Source organism: Lycium barbarum, chromosome 8 (assembly GCF_019175385.1).
Source record: "Lycium barbarum isolate Lr01 chromosome 8, ASM1917538v2, whole genome shotgun sequence".
NCBI classification, from domain to species: domain Eukaryota; kingdom Viridiplantae; phylum Streptophyta; class Magnoliopsida; order Solanales; family Solanaceae; genus Lycium; species Lycium barbarum.
The window spans coordinates 115,086,446-115,110,656 of record NC_083344.1 but is presented as its reverse complement, the minus strand read 5'-3'; the positions used below and the strand labels follow the sequence as shown (position 1 = coordinate 115,110,656).

At 34.5% G+C, this 24,211-nt stretch overlaps 2 protein-coding genes across 2 annotated transcripts; one reads left to right on the top strand and one right to left on the bottom strand.

Moving 5' to 3' along the window:
* The first annotated feature begins 14,061 nt into the window (after positions 1-14,061).
* Positions 14,062-18,116, top strand: LOC132606796 (phosphoinositide phospholipase C 2-like). The gene is made up of 9 exons (XM_060320426.1): positions 14,062-14,558; positions 15,283-15,479; positions 15,909-16,044; positions 16,140-16,385; positions 16,477-16,709; positions 17,027-17,144; positions 17,263-17,415; positions 17,506-17,592; positions 17,684-18,116. Exons 1-9 carry the CDS (start codon positions 14,235-14,237, stop codon positions 17,975-17,977), a joined length of 1,788 nt encoding a protein of 595 aa, XP_060176409.1. The 5' UTR covers positions 14,062-14,234; the 3' UTR covers positions 17,978-18,116.
* A 187-nt stretch (positions 18,117-18,303) lies between these two features.
* Positions 18,304-23,053, bottom strand: LOC132606797 (rhodanese-like domain-containing protein 10). The gene is made up of 3 exons (XM_060320427.1): positions 22,706-23,053; positions 22,059-22,341; positions 18,304-18,649 (listed from the first exon to the last, which is right to left on the bottom strand). The coding sequence occupies exons 1-3, from the start codon at positions 22,875-22,877 to the stop codon at positions 18,448-18,450; spliced, it is 657 nt and encodes a 218-aa protein (XP_060176410.1). The 5' UTR covers positions 22,878-23,053; the 3' UTR covers positions 18,304-18,447.
* Positions 23,054-24,211: the final 1,158 nt, after the last annotated feature.

Below are 24,211 nucleotides of genomic sequence, written 5' to 3'. Positions count from 1 at the left end.
ATTGGAGAGAAATGGTGGATTTTGCTAAATGCACATAGATGATGATTGTTGATTGTGATGTTGTGAGTAGCATTGGGAATGTTGGGAGTTGATATAGAACATGGGAAAATTAGTATAAACAAAGGAAGTGCTGCCCAATTTTTCCTAGAAATAACGACGCGTTCTCATAGTTATTTAGCTAATGTACCTCGCATTCTTTAATGAAGGTGACGACGTAACATCGGAGGTGAACGAGAGATCGATAGCTTAGCTAAACGACAAAGGTATGTGAGGCTAGTCCTTCCTTCTAATGGCATGAATCTCTTAGCTTGAATTCCTATTCCTTTCATGAGCTCTCACCTTCTAAGAAATTAGAGGCTTATGCCTATGAATGTCTATGTGGGTTAAGCTATTCGATGTGAGGATGTTATTCCTTGCCTACACTCACCTTATGTACTAGTCCTTTCAAGGTGAGGCACAATGTCCATAATGGCTCCATAACGTAACCGGGGGATCACGACCTTACGTCACCCCGATATGGTAAAGTTTATCATGAGTCTTATATACGCATTAGGATAAGATAAGTAATTTATGATGAGCATATTATTATGAGTATTTTGCATTGAGCATGTCATGAGCATTTTACACCGTGCCTAGTTGGCCGGGCAGTCACCGCCAAGGCGGGCAGCTATACGGAGACACCATGACCTTCGGGCATGGACATACACCACTAGTGGGCGGCATGAGATGGTACCCCGGACGCGAGAGGCCTGGACTCGGGCTAATGTTGTTGATTATCACACGTTCCGATATGGACGGGCAGCTTGCATATTATGCATATATGAGATTATGATGAGTATAAGTAAGACAACACGCAATACTTCTTTTATGATTGTCATTCAGATTCAGATGTTTCATATTGATGTTCACATTATATTATCACTGTCTTTCTTCATTGTTTATGTCTCTCATACTCAGTACAATGTTCGTACTGACGTCTTTTTTCTTTGGACGTTGTGTTCATGCCCACAGGTAGGCAGGGAGGAGACGTTACTCCAGATTCCTAGAGTTGCCAGCCGATTAAAAGCCCTCCATTGCTCCGGAGGTTCCTATGACAATCTTTTGTGTACAGTTGTATATGTGTCAGTTCATAGAGGCTCGTAGATACTCGATGTGGGTTGTATGGTCTCAGGGAATGGTCATTTTGCATGCATGTACACATATGTATTATTTTGCTAGCCTATAGGGCTCAAGTATATACAGTACTTTTGTTTCCAAATGAAAATGTTTTTCTTATAAATTAACTATGAAGTGGATAATCGATTGACAAAGAGGCTAAGGAGTAGTAACACGAGTGGTGCTCGGTGGTTAGCACGGGTACCCGTCGCGGCCCTTAGCCGGGTCGTGACAAATATGTTCAATTTGCAGGGGTGGCAGCCACCCTTTACCTACCATCGTTATTGTTTAAGGCATTTGAAGGCAAACTTCCAAAAGGCATATCGAATCCCAGCACTTTGCAATTGGATGTGGGCGGCTGCAACAGAGCATCAAGAGAAGAAGTTTAACCTGCAGATGGACATTATTAGGCGGGCGAATGAGGAAGCCTTCAACTGGTTGAATGCAATTGATAAAGACAAATGGACATTACACCAGGATGAAGGTAGGCGATGGGGTATGCTGACAACAAACAGCTCTGAGTCATTCAATGTCTTGTTGAAATCTGCACGCGGACTACCCGTCACCGCAATGGTGAGAATGACATTTAAGCAGGTTGTGGAGCAGTTCGTCAGTAGATCAAATAAGGCCAAAACACATGCAACAGAAGGTCTAAGATGGATGCCAAAACCGTCAAAACTGTTCGAGTACCACAAATATAAGGCTCAGAAACATCACCGGATGGAGTTCAACCCTGCAGAGCGCATATTTGAACTCATAACAAGTGTGCACCAAGGTAAATGAGGTAACTGTTGACACCCAATTTTGTCCCGCCTCTCCTCCGAAATACCTATTTACGCTTCTAATATTTTTTGAAAATTTAAAAATATATATTTATATTTTTTACCATAATTATTAGCCTCTTATCAATACCGGCGTTTCATTATTCTATTACAGTTACTAGCCATCATTATCATCATCATCTTCATCATCATTATTATTATTATTATTATTATTATTATTATTATTATTATTATTATTATTATTATTATTATAATTCACAATTTTTTATCATTTCGGCATTTTACCAGCTTACGCACACGCATCGCATTTATCTTTGCATAATTAAATAATAGTGTTTATCGCACGGCTATTACAACGCCATTTTTTATTATCTGAGCACTAATGATTGCATATTTTATATTGAGTAATATTTTAACACAAGTTATCTAAATAGGTCTTTTATTTAAATGTAGTAGCCCAATCAACTCATACTATTTTCGGACCAATTCACAAAACCAGTCCACATTTTAATTTACCAGCCCATTTTAATTCACCCCCAACCCATTTTAATGCCCAATCCACATTTCAAATACCAGCCCAATATTTCAAAACGGACCAGTCCAACCCAATACACTACCCGACCCGACCGCCCCTTTCACTTAACAAAGGAAACCCATTAGGGTTTCCTTCATTTTCTCCTCAGCCACGCCGCCACCCCCCATCGCTTCTCTCTCTCTCCCTCGTCTCCCCCCACGTTGCCACTGCCACCCCCACGCCTTCCTGTTCCCCACGCCACTATCACCCCCACTTCGACCTTATCCCCCCGCTCCTCTCTCTCCTCCTTTCGAACGAAAACCCTAATCCACCCTATAAATAATCCGATCTTGAATCGGTTAGCAGGAGGGAAAAAAAGGGAGCAAGGCAAGAATCCCCTTACAAGAAATAAAACGAGTTCTTGAACCCCCAAGAAATCCCCTCCAAAGTTTTTTTTTAGCTGTCACAATATCACAAAATATCGAATCAAAAAAATACTCAAACAATTTTTTTCGTCTGTTCTGTGGTTGTTGTGAATCCGAGTTTCGCAACCTCGAATTTGAAGTGTTTCGAGTGTATATCGAAGGCTTCATACCCACTTCGCTGCACCCGAAGAAGGTGCGTCAATCCCCTTCTGTTTAATTTTTCATCTTCTACATTTTTAGCTTCTTAGCTGTTATATGTTAGCATTAGATATTGTCTTCATGATTTAGCAATTATTATGTTAATTCAGTTAGTGGTTTGTGAGATTTTATATGTTGATAGATTAAATAAATTCCTATGTCTTAATCGCGATTAGTAGTTGACAGTGTCTATGTGTTTATCTCGGAATCGAGCTGTTTAGTTTCTATATGGTCGGTATATGTCCTTTGTGGGGTATGATGAGGTTATATTAAGTCTACAATGCTTTTATTGATATAAACTTGATTATGTGAGTTGATTAATGGTGGTGTTACTCATATTAGGAATGCATAAATGGAGTATGTAGTCCTGTCTATGTTGCGTGTCCTGGCTCAGTAAGTTTTAATCATGTTTAAAGGTATCCAAACCTTGTGCTCCTGCGACATTGCTAAGTTTAGGACCAAATTTTAGTATACGAGTCTGCATTCCTATCGACGTTGCATCTGGTTGATTCCTGTTTTGGACAGATCTGTCATTAACATGTACATGGAGTCTAAACATCTGGTTAAACTTCAGTCTACTGAAATTAATTCTACAGGTTGATCTGTTCGAGTCCCTGTATACTAGTCTAAGAGTCCAAACTTGTGCTATTACTCTGTGTGTTTAGCTTCGGTCCCAATCGGTTGAATCTGCAATGTGTGCGAGTCTAATATTGAACCCCCTACGCAATGATCTTGTTGATGTGATTCTGTGGTGAATTTTTTTAAATTTTTTTTTATATACATTCGTCTTACCCTGTTTGCAATCAGTTGCAACTATGAAGTATGTTGATTAAGATTGATGAACATTTTATCATTAGGACTGTTTCCCTATTAATAACCATTTGAGTGTTTTAGACTACTTACGTGATTTGTTTGGTTAGTTATGTTTTGGTTTCCTGTTTGTAGTTGTTTAGGTTGTATTATGCAGGTTTAATCTCAGATTAATCCTGTTTGTTCTATGAGAATTCTAGATAAATGTTTGGCATTAGCATAAGCTCATCACCTGTGCCTATCCTCAGCAGCATCATCATGTCCTCCTTAAATTACAAGCCTGCACTCAATATGCATAAATTTCGACTGCTAGTGTGTGCCTTCATGTAATTGTATATGCTTGCATTATCCTTTTTTTTTTTAAGAAAAATGAACTTGCTGTTTGAATACTTGCTTGAAGATCCGAGGGTGATATGAACCCTTTTCTATGAATTGAATGTGATTGAGTGCTTTTCTTTTCTGTTAACGACTTTATCTAGATCCCATTAGATCATCATGGTACTCCAAATTAGGTATTTGAACTTTTGGAAATGGACTGACATGAATATTAAGTAGCCTGTTGAACCAAACCTGTTTTGTCCTCTTTTCGATTCTAATTCTGTTTTTATCTCGATATCTTGTTCGAGCTAGGCTTATGTTTCGCTTGTCGAGAACCTGTTTGGTGGCTGTTTGGTCATCTCTCTTTATGCATTCAAATATATGCAAAAATCTCAAACCTGTTTATGTTAAGGGGTTCCATAGTTTGATGACTTCTTTTTCAGGAGTTATCTAAGTATATTTTTTTTAGATTTGGTTGTTTTGCTTAAGAGAAGAAATCTGGAAAACAGTCTCCACCTCATTTATATGTCAAATGGAATAATTTCTTATCTTATAAACAATACATGTTGAAATTGCTATTTATGAACTTGAGAATGAAATCCGGTAGGGAATGTCGTGCATGTTAGCACAGTTAGTTGAAATATTTCAAAACGTGAGCTGATTCTGTGTTTCTCATTGGCTGTTGTATGGTGATTGTTTGGGAATATCCTCAACATACTTATAAGTGTTTCAATTTTGTTAAGGCAATGAGGTATACTTAAAACATACATAGAATATACACAATCTGCTGGCTTGTTTGAGTTTATATTTCATGTGTTTAATATAACTCATTGACCGTATACTAATCCTTCTTTACTTTCATTTTATGCATGATCATCGCATACGAGTCCAAGGGATTCGTTCTTCTTCCGCATTCGGTGTTGGGCTAAAAGCCCAACGAAATCTTCTCTCGGTCCATCCTTGTCCACAGCAAAAAATGGAAAATAAAATTCTGGGCCGAGGCCCAACAGCAGCAAACAGATCCTAGCAGTTCCAAAATGGGCAGAGCCCATTTAATGTTATTTGCTCCTTATTTTATTTTATAAATTTAATTTGTATTATGCAACTAACTCTTTGTTTGTTTTTGTTTTTGTTTTCTTAGTTTAGAAGAATACTAATGAATTAGTAGGTTAGTTTTAGTAATGGGTAGTTAGTTTAAGGGAGATCAATAATTAATTCCATAAATTTCATTTTCTTCTTTTTATATTAAAGTTATTTATAGTATCCATAACATTTACTTCTAGAATAATTGATAGTATAAATTCATATTTTTGAATTAAAGGAATCATATTCTTATTATCTTAATTTCAAAACATCACTAATATGCAAATATAAATTCAAACATATTTTAAATTACTCTTCAAGTTTTGAGTCAATCACGCGTATTCTTAAGTAAGCATAGTTAATAAAGATAATAAAATGGATAAAGAAAATCTATTAGCTATTTTGTATTTTATTCATACTTCTAAAACGTAAAGTCTATTAATACCTCATCGCTTAGTTCGTTTTAAATATTTATTAAAACATTGCATAAACTCGCATTTTCTTCTGCTTATATGCGAATTATCATATTCCACAAATCTTATTCTGAATGGGATTATTATACTTCCATTTGAAGCATTAGCAACATTTATAAGTTTATTTTAATAACATTTAAAATCATCTTTTATGCAAGTCATTGTTTTCTGTAAATTTATTTTAAATAACATTATTATGGTTTCCTTTAAAACGTTAGCAACATTCTTTAGCCATTTTTCTTAAAACTTTAAAATGCCACATTAATATCTTTAGTCTTAATTAATTAACCTAAGTTTGGTCGGATAACCGTAGTTAGCGGATTCTAAAGGATGCCTAACCCCTTCCCTTTAGGATAATATAGAGCCCTTACCTAGAATCACATTGGTTAAGCAGACTATTAACGGAGGTTTGGTTTTAACTTTACCTTAGTTAACATCTAGGTGTCCTAATTCACCGTTAAATTAATTAGGTGGCGACTCCTTAAAACAAAATAAATAGGAATCACCAATATGTTGCACTCTAATTTAACCCGGTTAAAATGGGGTACGACAGTAACGTCCACACAATTTGTGAGATTCCAAGAACATGCACATGCGGCAAGTGCAATCATATCACATACCATGTTCTCATGCCTTCAAGTGTTTTATCGCAATGGGAAAGAACGCCTCCCCGTACATGGCTGAGGAATATACAATTGAAAATTATGCAAAAACGTATGCTGGAAGGTTTTACCCACTTGGCAGTGAGAGTTATTGGCCACCGGATCCATTTTCAATGGTTGCAAATAAAACATTTATCCGTAAATTCAGAAAGAATGCATACTCACGTATTCATAATGAAATGGATGTTCCACCGGGGAGATACACTCGAAAATGCTCATTTTGCAATTATGTTGGTCATGATAAGCGCAAGTGTCCCTTACGGCATGGTGGTCAAACTACATCTCACGGTGGAAGTACCTCTCGTGGTGGAGGAAACTTTCGTGGTGAAAGTACCTCTAGTGGTGGTGGCACATCTCGCGGTGGTGGCGGAAGATCAACTCAAGGGCATTAATTGATGAATGTTTTTTAAGTTTTTTTCTTACTTTGATGATTGTATTTTAAAAAGTTTGGGTTTCTTATTAATGAACAAGTTTAAGTATTTTCATCTACTCAAGGTTATGAATGATGCAATTTAATTAAGTTTATTCTTTTTGTATGAATGCTGCTATTTTGACTAACTTTTGATTAATTATTAATGAACAAGTTTAAGTATTCGTAAAGAACTTCAAGCTAATGTCACCGAGCCTTCAAACGAAAATGGTATTCAAGCACTTTTGAACCACTAAAACGGTCATCCGAACTTTTGTGTATCCTTGATGTATTGATCCTACCTTATTAATCGCACAAAAATAAGTAGGGTTCTATATAAAATATTGAAGTTTCGGGGTCCCGAAGCATGATTAATCTATGATCAAAGTACGTTAAAAAGTGTAATAGAAGAAGGGTTAACCAAAAGGGCCGAAAAAAATGGGAGGGACTATAGCGCAGTAATTTACTGCGCTATAGTAGTTAATGGAGCCGTCCCCGTTAACTGCTTTAGGCATTTTGGTAATATTTTTTTTTTTATTGGAATATTTTGGTTCAAAATATTTTTTTTCGGGGGCATTTTGATTTCGGGCCCACGAATTCAAACGGAGGAAAGAGGCATCTCAACACAACATGGAATGGTAACATGTCATCTATAGACCTTTCTAGTATAGTCTAGTCATAATAACGAAAACTAAGAACATAAAGAAAAAGAAATACTCTTTCCGTTTCATAATAAATGGTGTTTTTAGCTTATGCATAACTCTTAAGAAATTATTTACTCCTAAAAATTAAGAGTGCTTTTACTAACTTACTTACCTCTAATCAAATTTTACCTCTTTCTAAGATATCTCATTCTTAGAAAAGCTATTTAATGTTTTTTGATTATATAAATAAAAATAATTTTAGAAAAACAAGATCAATTTTTTTTTGAATTCTTAAAGCAGCTCTTATTTTAAAATGAAAAGCCTAAAACACTATTTATTTAGAAACGAAGGAAGTACAATTCTAGGCTCTGGGAAGGTTTTCTCCACTTTGGTTATTGCTCAACCTCGTGGCAAGAACCTTTACTGCCATCTACATCGAATACCATAGAAAAGATATAAACTCAGACTGATTTTTTAACGGAAATTTAATTTGGTGTTGGTGATTTGTCAATTCTTGGTTGTCAATGTATAAATTATGTGTCCCTACGGTCCTGTCACCATTAACAGCTATTTCTTGCATAGGTCAAGAACAATTATTAATAGCCACAGGGCAAAAGCCGATGTAGACTTCGATAGAGGGTGCCATCCTGATTAGTATATGTCTTCCATTCCAATTAGGGAAAAGGATATAATGCGGCCTTCAGAAATTTTAATGGCCCAAATTTTATCTTAATGTCGCGAAATGGACTTTCGATTCAAACGGTTGACGAGAATTAACCCAGAAATAATGGAGAAAATTCAGCCTTCAAGAAATATTCCAAAATATATATAATATGTGTAAAATTATTGTATAATATGTGTATAATTAGTAAGTATATGTTGATTATATATTTATTATGCAAAATTATACAATAATAATATATTTTCTAAACACATAATGTACGGATACATATCCTATACAAAAACAATAATGATACAGTTTCTATAAGTATGATACATTTTCTATACACTTCTATACATATACAGTAGTGCTACATATTCTACACAATAATGATACAGTTTGTATACATATGCTGGAATTAGTTGAAAAAATGCTACAAAACTAAATTATTTTAAAAAGCTAAAAATGTATTTTAAGCTTTTTGAACCATTCGATTATCAATAGTTTGGGCCTCATGACTACTTATCTCCTTTTCCCTTCGAATTATGCCCAAGAATTAGTTTATGAGATGACGATTATCCAAAATCATATAAATTGATGAAATTCTCAAACACCCGCGGCGAGCCTAAGCTAGCGTGCCTGCTTACTAGGCAGTGGATAACATAAGACGTGGTCCAACATCAACATTGAAATGAGTCTAATTCTACTATCATGATAAGAAAATGGATTTTTGGTCTAACCCTACAACAAGAATTAATTCATTTGGTGAGGATTGCCGAAGAGGCCATAAGCATATGATTAGGAGACCAAATTCCCATTCCACAATCTATGTTGGACAAACTTGGATAACATATATTTATATGAAGTGCAGAAGTGGCTGTTCCCTCCGTTCACTTTTATTTATTCAATATTTTAAAAATAGATTTTTATTTTTATTTGTCACTTTTAGCATATCAAGAGAAGATAATTTTATTTTTCTGTTTTATCCATAGTATTAATTACTCACTTCAAATCATTTTTCAAATCCAATAAAAATATGCACTAATTAATATGGGCACATTGATAAATTATTCACTTTTTTTTTAAACAACATGAATAGTTCAAAGTGGACAAGTAAAAGTGAACGGAGGGAGTAATTAGCTAGAGTAATTTTCTTCTCCACGTACACAACAATTTTTACCCAATATCATTTGCTGCAACCAACATATATATGAACAATACCTTCAATTTTAATCAAAAATTACAAGACTATGCTATGCTCATATCAGCGGCTAATTTACAAAATTTACAAGTTCAGGCAAGAGAAGAAAGTAATTGTAATTTTAATAATCATTTACATATATATCAATACTTTATGTCAAAATATTGAGTTCAGTTGAACTGGTAATCCATCCTAATAAAAAAATGAATCTTGAACAAAACTCAATTGTTCAAGAACATATAACAAGACAAAATTATCATTTGCCCACTGACGTGAGACTCAACACATCCACCTGATGGTGTTGACCAGTTAATTAACTATATGCTTAATTAATCTCATCAAACTAACAATTGATTGAAACATTAATTAAGTTTGTCCCAACCTGGCGTGGACCATTTACTACTGATGATTCATAGGTGCCTTACAATAAAATCCTCCTTTAATAATCATAAATGCAATAGTTATTTAATACAATTGAACGCATGCTAGCTGAATCACAATGAAAGCAGCAATTAGACTTATTTAACACAATTGAAGGTCTGCTAGCTGAATCACAATGAAAGCAGCAATTAGACTGAAAAAAAGAAATTAAATAAATTAATCCAATCTGATCCCCACTTTAAAAGGTCAACAGCAGGACTAGTCTTTTGCCATGAAAATTCTAAATCTAACTTGAAATTGTATTTCAAATGTGAAAAACAGCTTATAATCTGTTTTTCAACTCACTTTTTATTTTAAAGTTGTATTTAAATATATTCAAATATGAATATTATTTCAAATATTATTTTTAAAACGAAAAAGGCTCATAAATACCCTCCTTCCACCTTTTGGTCTAAAAATACCCTTAAGGTTTGTTTTTGGCTCAAATATACCCCTCAAACTAACAAGTTAAAATTAACTCTTTTAAAAAGCCAAATGACATTTTGTAATTGGTCAATAATAAAATTCCGTAATTTAAAAAAAAATCCAGATTTTAAAAAAAAATTGCCAGTAATTTAAAATTCCAGATTTAAAAAAAAAATTGCCAATAATAAAATTCCGTAATTTACATATTTTAAAAAAAAAAATGTGTGGAAACTTTAGGTTTAAGTATTTTATTTTTTAAGGTTTTGATTCAAGCGTGCTATTTTTTTAATCAAGACATAAGTCAAATGGCATTTTGTAATTGGTCATACATTTTAATTTTAGAATAAGTAAAACCCACCCAATTTTTAAGACGCAAACCCACTCATTTCTTTTCAAAAAATAGTAGAATAATTGAATTAGATTTATGTTCAAAATAAAGTTATGTCTTGATTAAAAAAATAACACGCTTGAATCAAAACCTTAAAAAATAAAACACTTAAACCTAAAGTTTCCACACAATTTCTTTTTAAAAAATATGTAAATTACGGAATTTTATTATTGACATTTTTTTTTTAAATCTGGAATTTTAAATTACTGGCAATTTTTTTTAAAATCTGGATTTTTTTTAAATTACGGAATTTTATTATTGACCAATTACAAAATGCCATTTGGCTTTTTAAAAGAGTTAATTTTAACTTGTTAGTTTGAGGGGTATATTTGAGCCAAAAATAAACCTTAAGGGTATTTTTAGACCTAAAAGGTGGATGGAAGGATATTTTTAGACCAAAAGATGAAAGGAGGGTATTTATAAGCCTTTTTCAATAGGTTAAGGGTATTTATGAGCCTTTTCCGTTTTTAAAAAGTATCACCAGACACAACTACATAAATTCTAAGTAAATTGAAAAATATTTGAAATCTACGGCCAAACGCCTAACTAGGTAGTGAGAAAAAGCGAGTACTAAATTCTCGAGAAACAAGAAATAAAATTGAAAGCTACTGAAAGTTGTCGGCCATTTTTAGGTCTACTTGATCTTTATTATCACACTGGGTTAAGAACATCAATGGACAAGACAAGCAGATGCAGATAGTACGTACGTACCTCCAGTTAAGCGATATATAGCTGTATTCTTTTAAAATGTACCTTCTTCTTTACCAATGTATGTTACAAACTTTTTTTAAATCAATTCCATGTAGCTTTCTAAATTTTGAAGTGACTTAACTTATATTTTTCATTTTATCTTTAATAATAATAATCTTTTATAATCACAGAAATTTATAGTTTGTTGAGTGCACGAGGTTTAAGAAGTTTACACGTAAATATTATGAAATATTTAAAATACAAAAAAAATCATTTTTTCTCTTACTCCGTACTCATTCTAACTTTGCCACATAATTAAAACGAAAAATGATCAAATATACCCCTGAACTTTGAAAAATAGTTCATTCATACCCTTCGTTATACTATTGGGCCAATTATGCTCTTGCCGTTATACTTTGAATCCAAATATACCCTTCTATTATACTTTGAGTTTAAATATACCCTTGTCCGTTAAGTCTAAAGTGGATATAAGATATGACGTGACACTAACAACTCAATGAGGTAGACATCACATGGCATGCCACCTCACTACCCCAACCCATTTACCCCTCTCTTCCCCTTCTTCTTCCACCACTACCATCTCCTCCCCTCCACAACCATTAGCATCACCAAATCTCATCTATCGCGCACCAAAATCCGTAGTCAAATTTTCCAGTCTAAATTGAATACTAAATAGATCCATATTAACTAATCAATAATCTGACATAAAGAAATTTCACATTTTGTTCATCCTTGGAGAAGAGGAAGTGATAGAATAATTAAAACCACAGAAATTTGATAATGGTAGTAAAGTCACCTAATTCCCCAATTTCCCTCCATATCATTCTCATTCTCTTCGGTCCGCTCTTTTTTCCCTACTTTGTCGTTAACGATAATAAAATCAAAGGGAAAATAGAAGTGACTCAACTGAATCAATTGATTGAATTCGAAATATTCTGGATATATCATGATCGATAATTGATTATATTCTGAATCAACCGGTGTGGTGGTGCTAATAGTTGCAAAGGTTGTTGAGGGGAGGAGATGGTAGTGGTGGAAGAAGAAGGGGAAGAGAGGGATAATTGGGTTGGGGTGGTGCAGTGGCATGCCATGTGGTGTCCACCTCACCGAGTTATTAATGTCACGTCATATCTCATGTCCATCTTGGACAATTTTAATGGAGAAAGGGTATATTTAGACTCAAAGTATAAAAGAAGGTATATTTGGACTCAAAGTATAACGTCAAGGGCATAATTGGCCTAATAGTATAACGAAGGGTATGAATAAATTATTTTCCAAAGTTCAGGGGCATATTTGACCCTTTTCCGTAATTAAAATCACCTAGTCAAACTTTGCTTGTAATTTCCGGCAGCTTCTCTCATTCTAACTTACCTTCTGCGACAAATTGTTATACTCCCTCTTGATAAAAAAAAAAAAAAAAAATTCACTTAGCCTTTCTTTTGGATAAAAAAAGAGTCCATTTAGCAAATTAAGAAAGAATTAACTTTGTTTTTTCATATTTGCCCCTATGAAGTGTTATATGATTAAATCTCAATGCCTATTTAATTAGGGGTAGTTTAGTCAAATTACATATTTTTGTCTAGGAATTAGTATTTTCTTAAGAGGTGTACAAATGGCTAAGTGTATTCTTTTTTGAAACCGGAGGGAGTGCTAGCTTTTACTGATGATGATTAATGACTAATATTAGATGCAACTATGCTAATCATACTAATGTTTTAGACTTATCAACTATAGTGATAATAAATCAAAGCCATAACACATTCCGGACTTCAAATTATTCATCGTGAGCCATAGCATCAAAGTACGTTCAATCTGTCTTAAAAGGCACTAAATAAAAGTAAAGACCACGTATATAAAGTCAATGAAGAATATAAAACTGTTCCCTGATTTATACTAATCTTGTCAAGTGTCCATCAAAGCACTTGAGGGTTTGGATTATTGCAAATAGAAAGTAGGACCATTTTCACATGTAATGTGTAACACGTTACCGAGGTTCATTTTGCGAAGTTATTTTGGGCTCGTGCATAGAAGTATTTTCAGTGGATATCTATTACTCTCTCCGTTTCAATTTATGTGATACAGTTTAATTAGATATAAAATTTAAAAAATAAAGAAGACTTATGACACTTGTGATAAAAAAATAATTTATAAATATTCGTGTTTGTGTAAATCATTTCATTAAGGGTAAAAGGAAAAATTTCAATTTAAATTATTTATCTAAATACAAAGATGTATCTTTTTTTAGAACAGACTAAATAGACAAGTGTATCACATAAATTGAGACGAGAACATGCATATATTTAGTGCTATAGCCACATAGAGCGAAGGATGACCAATTTAACATCCATAATAGTAAAATGATACTGAATATATAAAATATCTTACAGCATACATAGGTGAAAAATTCCTTTATATAGTTAAATTTTAAATATTCTTAACGAAATTTCGGATTTCCTATCACTTTTCGGGAGAAACGTCACCTTTCTGCCCTTCAAGCAGTACTGGGAGAAGAAACACAAAGGTTTTTAACCTTTGACCGGTAATTTAAAAGAAAACATAATGTTCTCAAATAGATGGAATAATAATACAAAATACAAAATCCAATTAATTGATATATTTGTCGTGGAGTTTCCACTGTAATCCAAACTTCATGGCAGTGCACATTGCACAATATGACAATATTAGTACATCATATGCACGACAAGTGAGTGACTTTGAACAAGTTGTTTTTTTTCTCTCCAGCTATATGGAGTTTTTTCTTTTCGGATTAATAGGCTCTTCTTTTGGTATCGACATAAAAAATATCTCTCTACTTAAATAGTCAAAAAAGTACAGCAATTACCAACTATGACATATTAGCACTAGCAAGTAGTTAAAAGTTGGCACAAGAGAGGGCCTCTGCATTTCTTTTCCAATTCTCTCTCCCTTTCACTTTGTAAGCAAAGTTGACAGAAATGTCTAAACAAACATACAGAATATGCTGTTTCCAAAGGAAATTCAAGCTAAAAGAAGCTGAGGCACCTGATGAGATCAAGGATTTGTTTGGTAGATATTCAGAAAATAACATCATGACAGCAGAACATTTATACAAATTCTTGAAAGAAGTGCAAGGTGAAGAAAATATTACAAAAGAAGAAGCTGAATCTCTATTCGAATCAGCACTCAAAGTTGTTCATGAACATCTTAATATTGTTTTCCATAAAAAGGGTCTCACTCTTGATGGATTCTTTCGTTACCTCTTTAGTGATGCTAACGTGTCTGTCTCTCCGGACAAAAAGGTATAAAATAGTATAGTACTCTTTAACTTATTGTTTTTCTTGATATATTTATATTTATGTTGCAGAAATCTCAAAGTCATTTTTATATTGGTTGTTGTTCTCTTTGCACAAAGCCAAAAAACAGAATTTGATTTGATTTGGTGCTGTAAGTTAGTACATTATATTGCTCTTTGTTGACTAGTAGTTGTACTAGTATTATCATATAATAGGAAAGGAGATAAAAGTTTACTTTTTATTTGTCTTTATTTGCAGTTTTAAATACTTTGGTCAAATCTTTATTTTTATATGCAATCAATTGTCTCCTGTCTTTTAGAAGAAAAAGTAGTAAATTACTACTCCCTCCGGATAAAAAAAAGTTTTGGGTCAAAAAAATGTACCTTTATTAAATCATTCCAGATTTACCCTTTCCAGTGTTACGTGATCAAATCTTAATGCCTATTTAATTAGGGGTAGTTTAATCAATTTACAATTTTTTTTCTTGGAGTGAGTAGTTTTAAGCATGTGCAAATGGCTAAAGTGAACTCTTTTTTATCCGGAGTGAGTAACTGTTTAAGAGTACTACAGAAGAAATAGCAGCAAATCTAGAAATTGGTTATTGGGAAGACATTCTGATCTTTCTGTTTTTTCTTGCAATTTGATTTTTACTATGATGCATATGTTCTTTCTCCAACTAATTTGATCTCATCATGATGACTATTAATAATTCCATTTTGTTGCATTCCAGGTGCAACATGACATGACTGCTCCTTTGTCTCACTATTTCATTTACACCAGTCACAATACCTATCTCACTGGGAATCAACTCAACAGTGATTGCAGCGACGTGCCTATAATAAAGGCACTCCAACGAGGTGTCCGAGTTGTTGAATTAGACATGTGGCCAAATTCTTCGAAAGACAATGTGGATATCCTTCATGGAGGGTAATGCTTTACTTTCCCCTCGCATATTTGCAAACTTAGATTTGGAGTGTATATTATTTTCTCATATGCTCAAAGAGTGTTCATTGTTCAACAATCTGTTAAAAAAGAAGGGTGGTAAGACGAGATGGTCACACAATTAAATATGGTATCAGAACAGACACTAGTCTTGAGTTTAAGTCTCACTGCCCCCATTATCAAAAAGAAATTCTCACGTGCTTGGCCATGAAAAGGAACTAGATCTACACGTGAGAGGACGCGTTGAAGATATAATTAAGTAAAGAAAAGTGTGTTCTCTTCGATAGCTTAAACTTTTAGATGAGATGGTTAGATAATTCAACATGTTACACTAAAGAAGTACCTATGGACTAGCCTTGATACATTTTTTCTCTTTCCAACTCTATCTTTTATCGAAATGTTTTGAAAATGCAGGACATTAACACCTCCAGTGGAACTTATCCAATGCTTGAAATCAATAAAGGAGTATGCATTTGTGGCATCTGAATATCCTGTAATTTTAACTCTAGAAGATCACCTCACTCCTGATCTTCAGGCTAAAGTAGCTGAGGTATGTAAGCTTATTCCTACCATCGATCATTAAGATCATGTCTCATGGTTCAAAATTTTGTTGTCCGATTAACCGAAATTTAAGTTCATCTATAGATGGTCACTCAAATATTTGGAGATGTACTGTTTACCTGTGGGGCAGAATGCTTGTCAGAATTCCCTTCTCCAGAATCTTTGAAGGGGCGGATTATCATCTCAACTAAACCACCAAAAGAATATCTTGAAACTAAGAAACCAAACGTGAAAGATAGTGGTTCTCAGAAGGGGAAGAACTCGTCAGAGGAAAAAGCATGGGGAGCAGAACTTTCTGATCTTTCACAAAAAATGATGGCTTTAAATGAGGTGATCATCATATAAGTTGTTTTTGTATAAAAAAAATACTAAGGAAACTGAGTCAAATTTCCTATTTAGACTAAATTAAACCACTTTGCAGAATGAAAAGAATGGAGAATGTCAAGATGAGGAAGCCGATTCTCATCATGAGAACCCTAATATACAGCAGAATACAGCTCCCGAGTATAAACACTTGATTGCTTTCCAAGCAGGGAAATCAAAAGGTCCAACAAGGGAGTGGCTAACCGTGGATCCTATTAAGGTGAAACGGATTAGCTTGAATGAAGAAAAGCTCATAAATGTTTCCCTCAATCATGGGAAAGATTTAATCAGGTGAAGGCATACTCACAAGGCAATGATTGCAATCTTTATCATAGTTTAGTTATTCTTGTCAACGTTGTGTCTACGAATGCATGATTGTCTATGATATGATATGCTCCTTCTGCAAAGACAAATTTAAACCTCACATTAACTATAATACATATTTCTGAATTTTGGTGGTCAAATTCTGCTTTACTTTTGAAAATTTGGTTGGAACAGAAACTACTGATGCCTTTAAGCGTGGATGTTGTTATTTGTTCAAGAAAACCTTTCTCGGAACTGACTACTTTTCCTTTCAACATTATGCACTGTCGAATTTCTCCGTAAAGGTTTACTCAGAGAAATTTGCTGAGGGTATATCCAAAAGGTATACGAGTCGACTCTTCCAATTACAATCCGCTAATAGGATGGATGCATGGAGCTCAGATGGTTGCATTCAACATGCAGGTTCCAATAAGTTTTTTTGGTCCTTTATTCTCAATACAACATCAATATTTTAGTGCTGCAAGTTTGTATTTTTACATCTGTCCTTCTAATGTATAATGCGATTGTCTTCTATCACCAGAGACATGGAAGGCCTTTGTGGTTAATGCAAGGGATGTTTAGAGCAAATGGTGGCTGTGGTTATGTCAAAAAACCAGAGCTTCTATTAAAATCTGGCCCAAATAATGAGGTCCATGATCCTAAAAGGCTTTTATCAGTGAAAACTACCCTGAAGGTTGAGCAAATCATCTTTATTTGAGATATGTGAATTCTCTGCACTTACAAAAGAATATGTAATAAACTTTTGCATTCTTTTAATTTTCAGGTGAAAATATACATGGGAAGTGGTTGGCATTTGGACTTTAAACGCACACACTTTGATGTATATTCTCCACCAGACTTCTACGTCAAGGTTGGCCTAATGTATTTGCATTTGATTTTTGGTTTAAGATGGATTTGTTTTTGTTTGTTTTTTTTTCAAATTCTGTTCCCATGTAATGCAGATTGGTATTGCTGGAGTCCCTGCAGATTCAATAGTTAAGAAAACCAGGCCGATAGAGGACAACTGGATACCGACATGGGGTGATGAATTTGAGTTCCCATTGACAGTTCCGGAGATCGCATTGCTTCGGGTAGAAGTTCATGAATATGATATGTCAGAGAGCGATGATTTTGGTGGACAAACTTGCATTCCTGTTTCAGAGCTCAGAACAGGAATTCGAGCTGTGCCTATTTACGATGAAAAGGGAGACAAATATCCCTCTGTTAAACTACTTATGCGGTTTGACTTTGTATAATAAAAAGTTTCAGGTATCGACTAGAAAATTGCACCGCTCATTGTATAATCAAAATATATAATCGATGTTATAAGTCATTTGTCAGACTAACCATATCTTAAAGTTGGAGTTTTTATTATGAAAGAGTGAGGATTGCTTAGTTGGCCAGACGCGTCCATTTCTAAAAGTTGGTCGGGGTTTTAAGTCACACCAGGTAAGTGGGGAATCACTGATGATCTCCTGAGCATAGAGGATAAAAAACCATTCTACTGATGAACTTGAAATTACAGAACTTTTGCATTTCTTGTGCTGGCATTACCTAATAATTGATTTCAGGAAGTGTATGATAGGGAGGACCAACAATCTTGTGTTATTAAACAAAAAGAAGACAAACAAAATGATGAACACTTCAATTCATATAGCCTAAGCTTCAACTGCTAATTCAATATACAATATCTGCTAAAGATAATACACCATTATGGACAATCTTATCAACTTTCCTTCCCCACAGCTTGTAGTAGTATAAGCAATTGAAGGAAGTAATATGACGCACCTCCGATAGTGGCATATTGTAACTTTTCAGGCCCTTCTACTGCTGGAAAATCGCTATCAGAAGCACGATTAAATCCACCAGCTAACCATGCCAAATTCTTGTATTCTCCCTCATGTAACTTCGAAATAGCCATCAAAGACCTGTAGAGAAATATAGCAGAAGAAAAGTAAATTGGGGAAACCTTCTGCTAGCCCAAGACCGTTAACTAAAATTGGAAGATTCAACTACATAAGAAGAAGCTTTGGAAAGGAGAACTTTGTAATGGAAGAAGATTCTCTTGAATTGGCTTGAATGACTTACAATTGGGTTGATTACTAATGATTAAGGCCACCCCTCTTTATACTTGTGTAGGGATGATTCTAGAAATACTTCTAGATACATCCATAAGAAAAATTTAATTATCTCTATCTTCTAGCACGACTTAGAATATCTAGATATTTTCATCCTCTATTATAAATATCTAAGTGTCTAGAATTTCTAGACATTTCCTAAATACAATATATATTAAAGATATTACATTATAACTTTCTAGAAACTCTTCTAAATATCGATGATATTTTTGTTCTTCCAAAAAAATTAACTTTAATTTTTCACACTTCCTCTTAAAGTAATTTTTTTGGAAGCTATCCCGAACTTGTCGTGGAAGAACTCAGACGAAGCTTTTGAGCGTGTCATGGTGAAGATCGCAACAATATTTTCCCGACATTGCTTCCTTCTTCAAATGATGATGGTTTTCCGCTAATAATTGGGTCTCCAAAGAAACATGAATACATCTTGATAAAATTCTCTGTAGCGGCCAGACTTGACAATATTTCTTTTTGGCCTTTGCGAACCACGTGAATCATCTTCATGCTGAGTTTCACATTCTTGAGTTTTCAGACTCCCCCTTTCTCTTAGCTCCTTAACAATTGTTTTAAATGGAGAAGCACCTGAGTAGTGACGATCTGACCATGAATTTCTTTCGAAGCCTCAATACTAGCATAAGATCCACCACTAGATTCCCTTTCCAGCTCCTCAATAAATTGTTTGGCAGCTTTAGAGATTCCAAAAATCATACCGTTTGTATCTTCATATGAAATTGAGCCTTCAAGGTCAATCTCTTCATTTATTTGACCGTCGGCTTCTCCATCTGCTTTCAGTATTTGATCTGAGACTCTGATATGATAGATGATTGACCAGAGACTTCATGACAGATGATTGACCAGAGACTTCAACTTCCACTACAACTTCCTCAATGCTTTCTCCAGAATGGTCACCATTGTCATATATAGTTTCAAAAACTTCCTGCTCAGGATCTACTTCAACATCCTCTACGTCTAGATTTTTATTTCCAATTTCAGGATGTGCTTCGTTGATTTCCTCGATAACAGCTACCACATCACCAGTCTGAGCGTCTTCAGAATCTTTTTGCTTTTTGTTGATGACACCAATGCGTTCTTTCTCCACGTAATAGATTGTATTATCTCCTGAATTCACGAGCCAGTCATTTTCGAAATTGAGGGAAGCTAAGGCATCTACTGCTCGAGTCTCAGCTACGAATTACCTTCCCCAGTCTTCTTCTTCTTCAACAACTTTATCGGTTTGAGCCATGTTGCTTTCTTTGGCTCGGCAAAATCTTTTTATGTGTCCTACTTCACCACATCGGTAACATTTAATAGACTTCTTACCATAATGATTAGAAGAATCCTCCTTCTGTCTTTTCAAGCTTGAACCCTCATGGAATTGAGAATGTGCCATATCTCTTGAGTCACTTCGCTCTTGTATTTCTTTAAAATTCCTCTTGTTAGTAACAAGAGCATTTCCTTCCCCTTCTTTGATAGACATACTAGCCATCTGTTTGGCTAGTAGCTCCTGTGATGACAACAAATTTTCAAACTCCTCCAAGGATGGTTGTTGAGCCCATCCTTGATTTATGTAACAGAAGGAATATATTCTTTCTTCAAACCACAAATGATAATTCTTCTCATTCGTGCTTCAGATATAGCCTCATTCGGATTTAATAATGAGATCTCTGAACATAAGTTCTTAATCTTCAAAAAATATTCGGCAGTAGAAAGATTACCTTGAATGGTGTTAGCCAATTCATTCTCCAAGATCTGTAGCATCGCTTCATCCTTCTTATTGAACAAACGATCAAAGGTCCTCCAAATTTCATGAGCTGATTTGCACCTTATAATATGATCAAACAAGTTGTGCGAGATGGACCTATTTAGGATGAACTCCGCCTTCGCATTAATCTGCTTCCATTTCTTGAATGCGTTGCTATTTTCCGGTCCGTCAGTAGGAGGACTTGTGTAACTACCATTAACAACATCCCACAAATCCTCTCCCACAAGTTTTGACTCCATACATGTCTTTCATACCTTGTAATTGGACTGATTCAACAACTCTATCCCCAGTCCATTAACACGGCCGCTCAAATCCATTTAGAGAAACCAGTTGAATCTACTACTAACCCGATCTTGAAATAAAATCCAAAAGCCAACCACGGCTATGACTCTGATACCATGTAGAGAAATATAGCAGAAGAAAAGTAAATCGGGGAAACCTTCTGCTAGCCCAAGACCGTTAACTAAGATCGGAAGATTTAACTAAAGAAGAGGAAGCTTTGGAAAGGAGAACTTTGTAATGGAAGAAGACACTCTTGAATTGGCTTGAATGACTTATAATTGGGTTATGTTGGGTTGACTAGAAATACTTCTAGATACATCCATAAGAAAAATTTAATTATCTCTATCTTCTAGCACTAAGAATATCTAGATATTTCTATCCTCTACTATAAATGTCTAAGTGTCTAGAATTTCTAAACATTTCCTAAATACAATATATATCAAAGATATTACATTATAACTTTCTAGAAACTCTTCTAAATATCGATGATATTTTTGTTCTTCTAAAAAAATTAACTTTAATTTTCACAAGACCTACAGATGCAGCCATAAAGTTCACAATTGTTCAACATATATCTGAAACTAATGCACATTAGCAGAACTTGTAGGTCTCTGTAATTAGAGTATGGGGCATACTTACATTATATCGTGTACAAAACTTAGAGGAAAAGAGTTGATAATATGACGTCGTTCCTGGAGTTTGAAACTCCAACAGTTTTTCACACTTGAATTGCAAAAACTTGAACTATAGGAATCGTTCATGGAGTTCAATTTGTCAAAACTTCGAATTCCAGCACCATTTGCTGGAGTTGTTCCATGTTTTAGTTAGGAGTATTTTTGTTCAAAAAGGTTTTCCTTGTCAAAAAGGTTATTAAATGTTCTAATAGCATTTAAAATAATGGCTAGTGTTTGATATTAGGTGTTAAAAGTGGGTATTTGGCAATTTAAAACCTGAATTGCTTTGGATTATGGGCCTATATACATTCACAAGCAACGGATAAAAATCACAAATAGTCACTTTTCAACACTTGTAATTGGAAAATAATGTTATGGACGAATTGAAAACTCCACGAGAATGACTAGTTTAGAGATAGTGATTAAAAGTGGTCAGCGGACGATAAATCTAGAAAGCAACAGCTTGATTAATTACATTACTAACCTTAGTCCTTCACCACAAGCCACAAGAACCTTAGCATTATCCTTATCAGGAATCTTCTGCTCAACTTGCTTAACAAATTCATCATTGATCATAGTGAAATTCTGTCCAGTCCAAGCTCCAATATAACCAAAATGCACCCACTTCTTCAACAGAGTAATGAGGCTATTATCCATGTCCTTTAAAAAAAGTGGCACATGTAATGAACCTTTAACACATGCCTTTTCTCTCTCCCATTCTGGCCTAATGTCCAGCAAGATATACCCTTCATCTACCATGGCTGTACCTGTTCAGAATATAATTAAATAGTAAAGGTGTGCTCTTCCTAACAACTTAAGGTTTTAAATGAGCTGTCACACACTTCAACACGGTATTAGTACAGATAGAGGTTCTAGGATCGAATCTCAGGCTTGCACGCACTTAAGGGGGCGTGTTGAGAATATAATTAAATAGTAGGAAAAATGTGCTCTCTCTAATAGCTTAAGGTTTTAGATGAGATGGTCGCACACTTCGACATGGTAGTAGAACAAGTAGTGGTTCTAGGAACGAATCTCAGGCCCACACTTGAGGGGGCGTGTTGAGAATATATAATTGAATAATAAAAGCGTGCTTAAGATTTTTGATGAGATGGTCACATACTTTAACAATACCTGCTTCTTTTGGTAATATGGGACGGACTTTACCGGACTGTATTAGCTGTTGTCCGTTGATGGAAACTGCATTAATTCTCAGAATTGTTGAGCGTTGTGATGGAATTTTGAACTGTTTGTTGTTGTACTTTAAAAGGGAGGATTGTAGTTGGTTCAGTTGAATTAATGCCATCTTTCTTTGTTTCTTGCTTGCTGTTGCAGTCCAGAATTTGCAACCTTATCGTGAAAGAACTTGGTTTTGGACTTACCTTATCATGTTTGATTTTATTTTTTCCTCATATATATGCCCTCCATCTTAATAAAGAATAGAGAGATGAATATATAAGACAATAATGTTTTTGAGTGGGGAAAGGCCAGCATACTTTTGCCCCATTTCCTCCAAGTATATAAGTAAAATAACTAAAAAGTAAAAACACGTAAATACAAAAACACCTATAAGTACTCCCTCAATGTGAAAAATGGAAGTAACAGAAGATTGATACTACCTCCTCCTCAGTCCCAAAATAAGTATTGCTTTTGCTCTTTTCACAATCATTAATAAAAGTAATAAATATAAGGTACTTTCTTCGTTCCAATTTAAGTGTTTTAGGTTGATTGGACATGAAATTTAAAAAAATAAAGAAAAACTTTTAAATTTTATCGTCTTAAATTAAAGATGTGTATAGTTCTTTAAATCTTGTGGTCTTAAACTTACCACGTAGAATGTTGAAATTGAAAAATTTACTAAATATAGCTTTCTTTTGGACAGATCAAAAGAGAAAGCAAGACAGTTTGAGGGCATAATTTGAAACACATGTTAACTTTTGTGTTGAATTCATTTATTCGTATTTTGGAACAAATTTTTTAAGCTAAGGGTGTGCTCCGTAGGGAGGAAAATATTTTCTAGTTTTCTCACGTTCGTTTGGTAAAAGTTTTTGGAAAACATTTATTTTAGGAAGCAAGTTCCTTAAAAATGAAAAAAATGACTTTCCTAATCAAAGTAGAGAAAACAAGTCCACAAGTGACATTTCACTAATCACCCTACCACCCCCAACCAATAAACCCCAACTACTCCCCAATCCCACACACCCCGCCCTCCACCCCAAAAAAAAAAATTAATTTAAATTTATTGTTTTGGTTCTCTACACCCCGCTCCCAGCCCCCTTCAAAAAAATTTAAAACGTTTTTCTTTTATTGGTTTTTTACACCACCCACTCCGCTCCTCCCCCCCCCCCCCCCCCCCCCCCCCCGACCCTTAATTTTTTTTTTAAATTTATTACACCACCAACCTCCCTTTGAGTTTTTTTTTTTGTTTGAAAGTTTTTTTTTTTTTTTTGATTTTCTACACCCCCAACCTTGCTCCCCCCCTCCCGAATTTTTTACTTCATATTTAATTTTACCTTTATAATTTTTTTTCTATATAAAAATGGAAAGTTGGCCTTGTTAAATTTGGTGTGGGATCAGTGGGTTGTAGTTGGGGCGTGGGAGTGGATGGTGGTGAAAAAATTTCTCATTTTTTATAAAAGT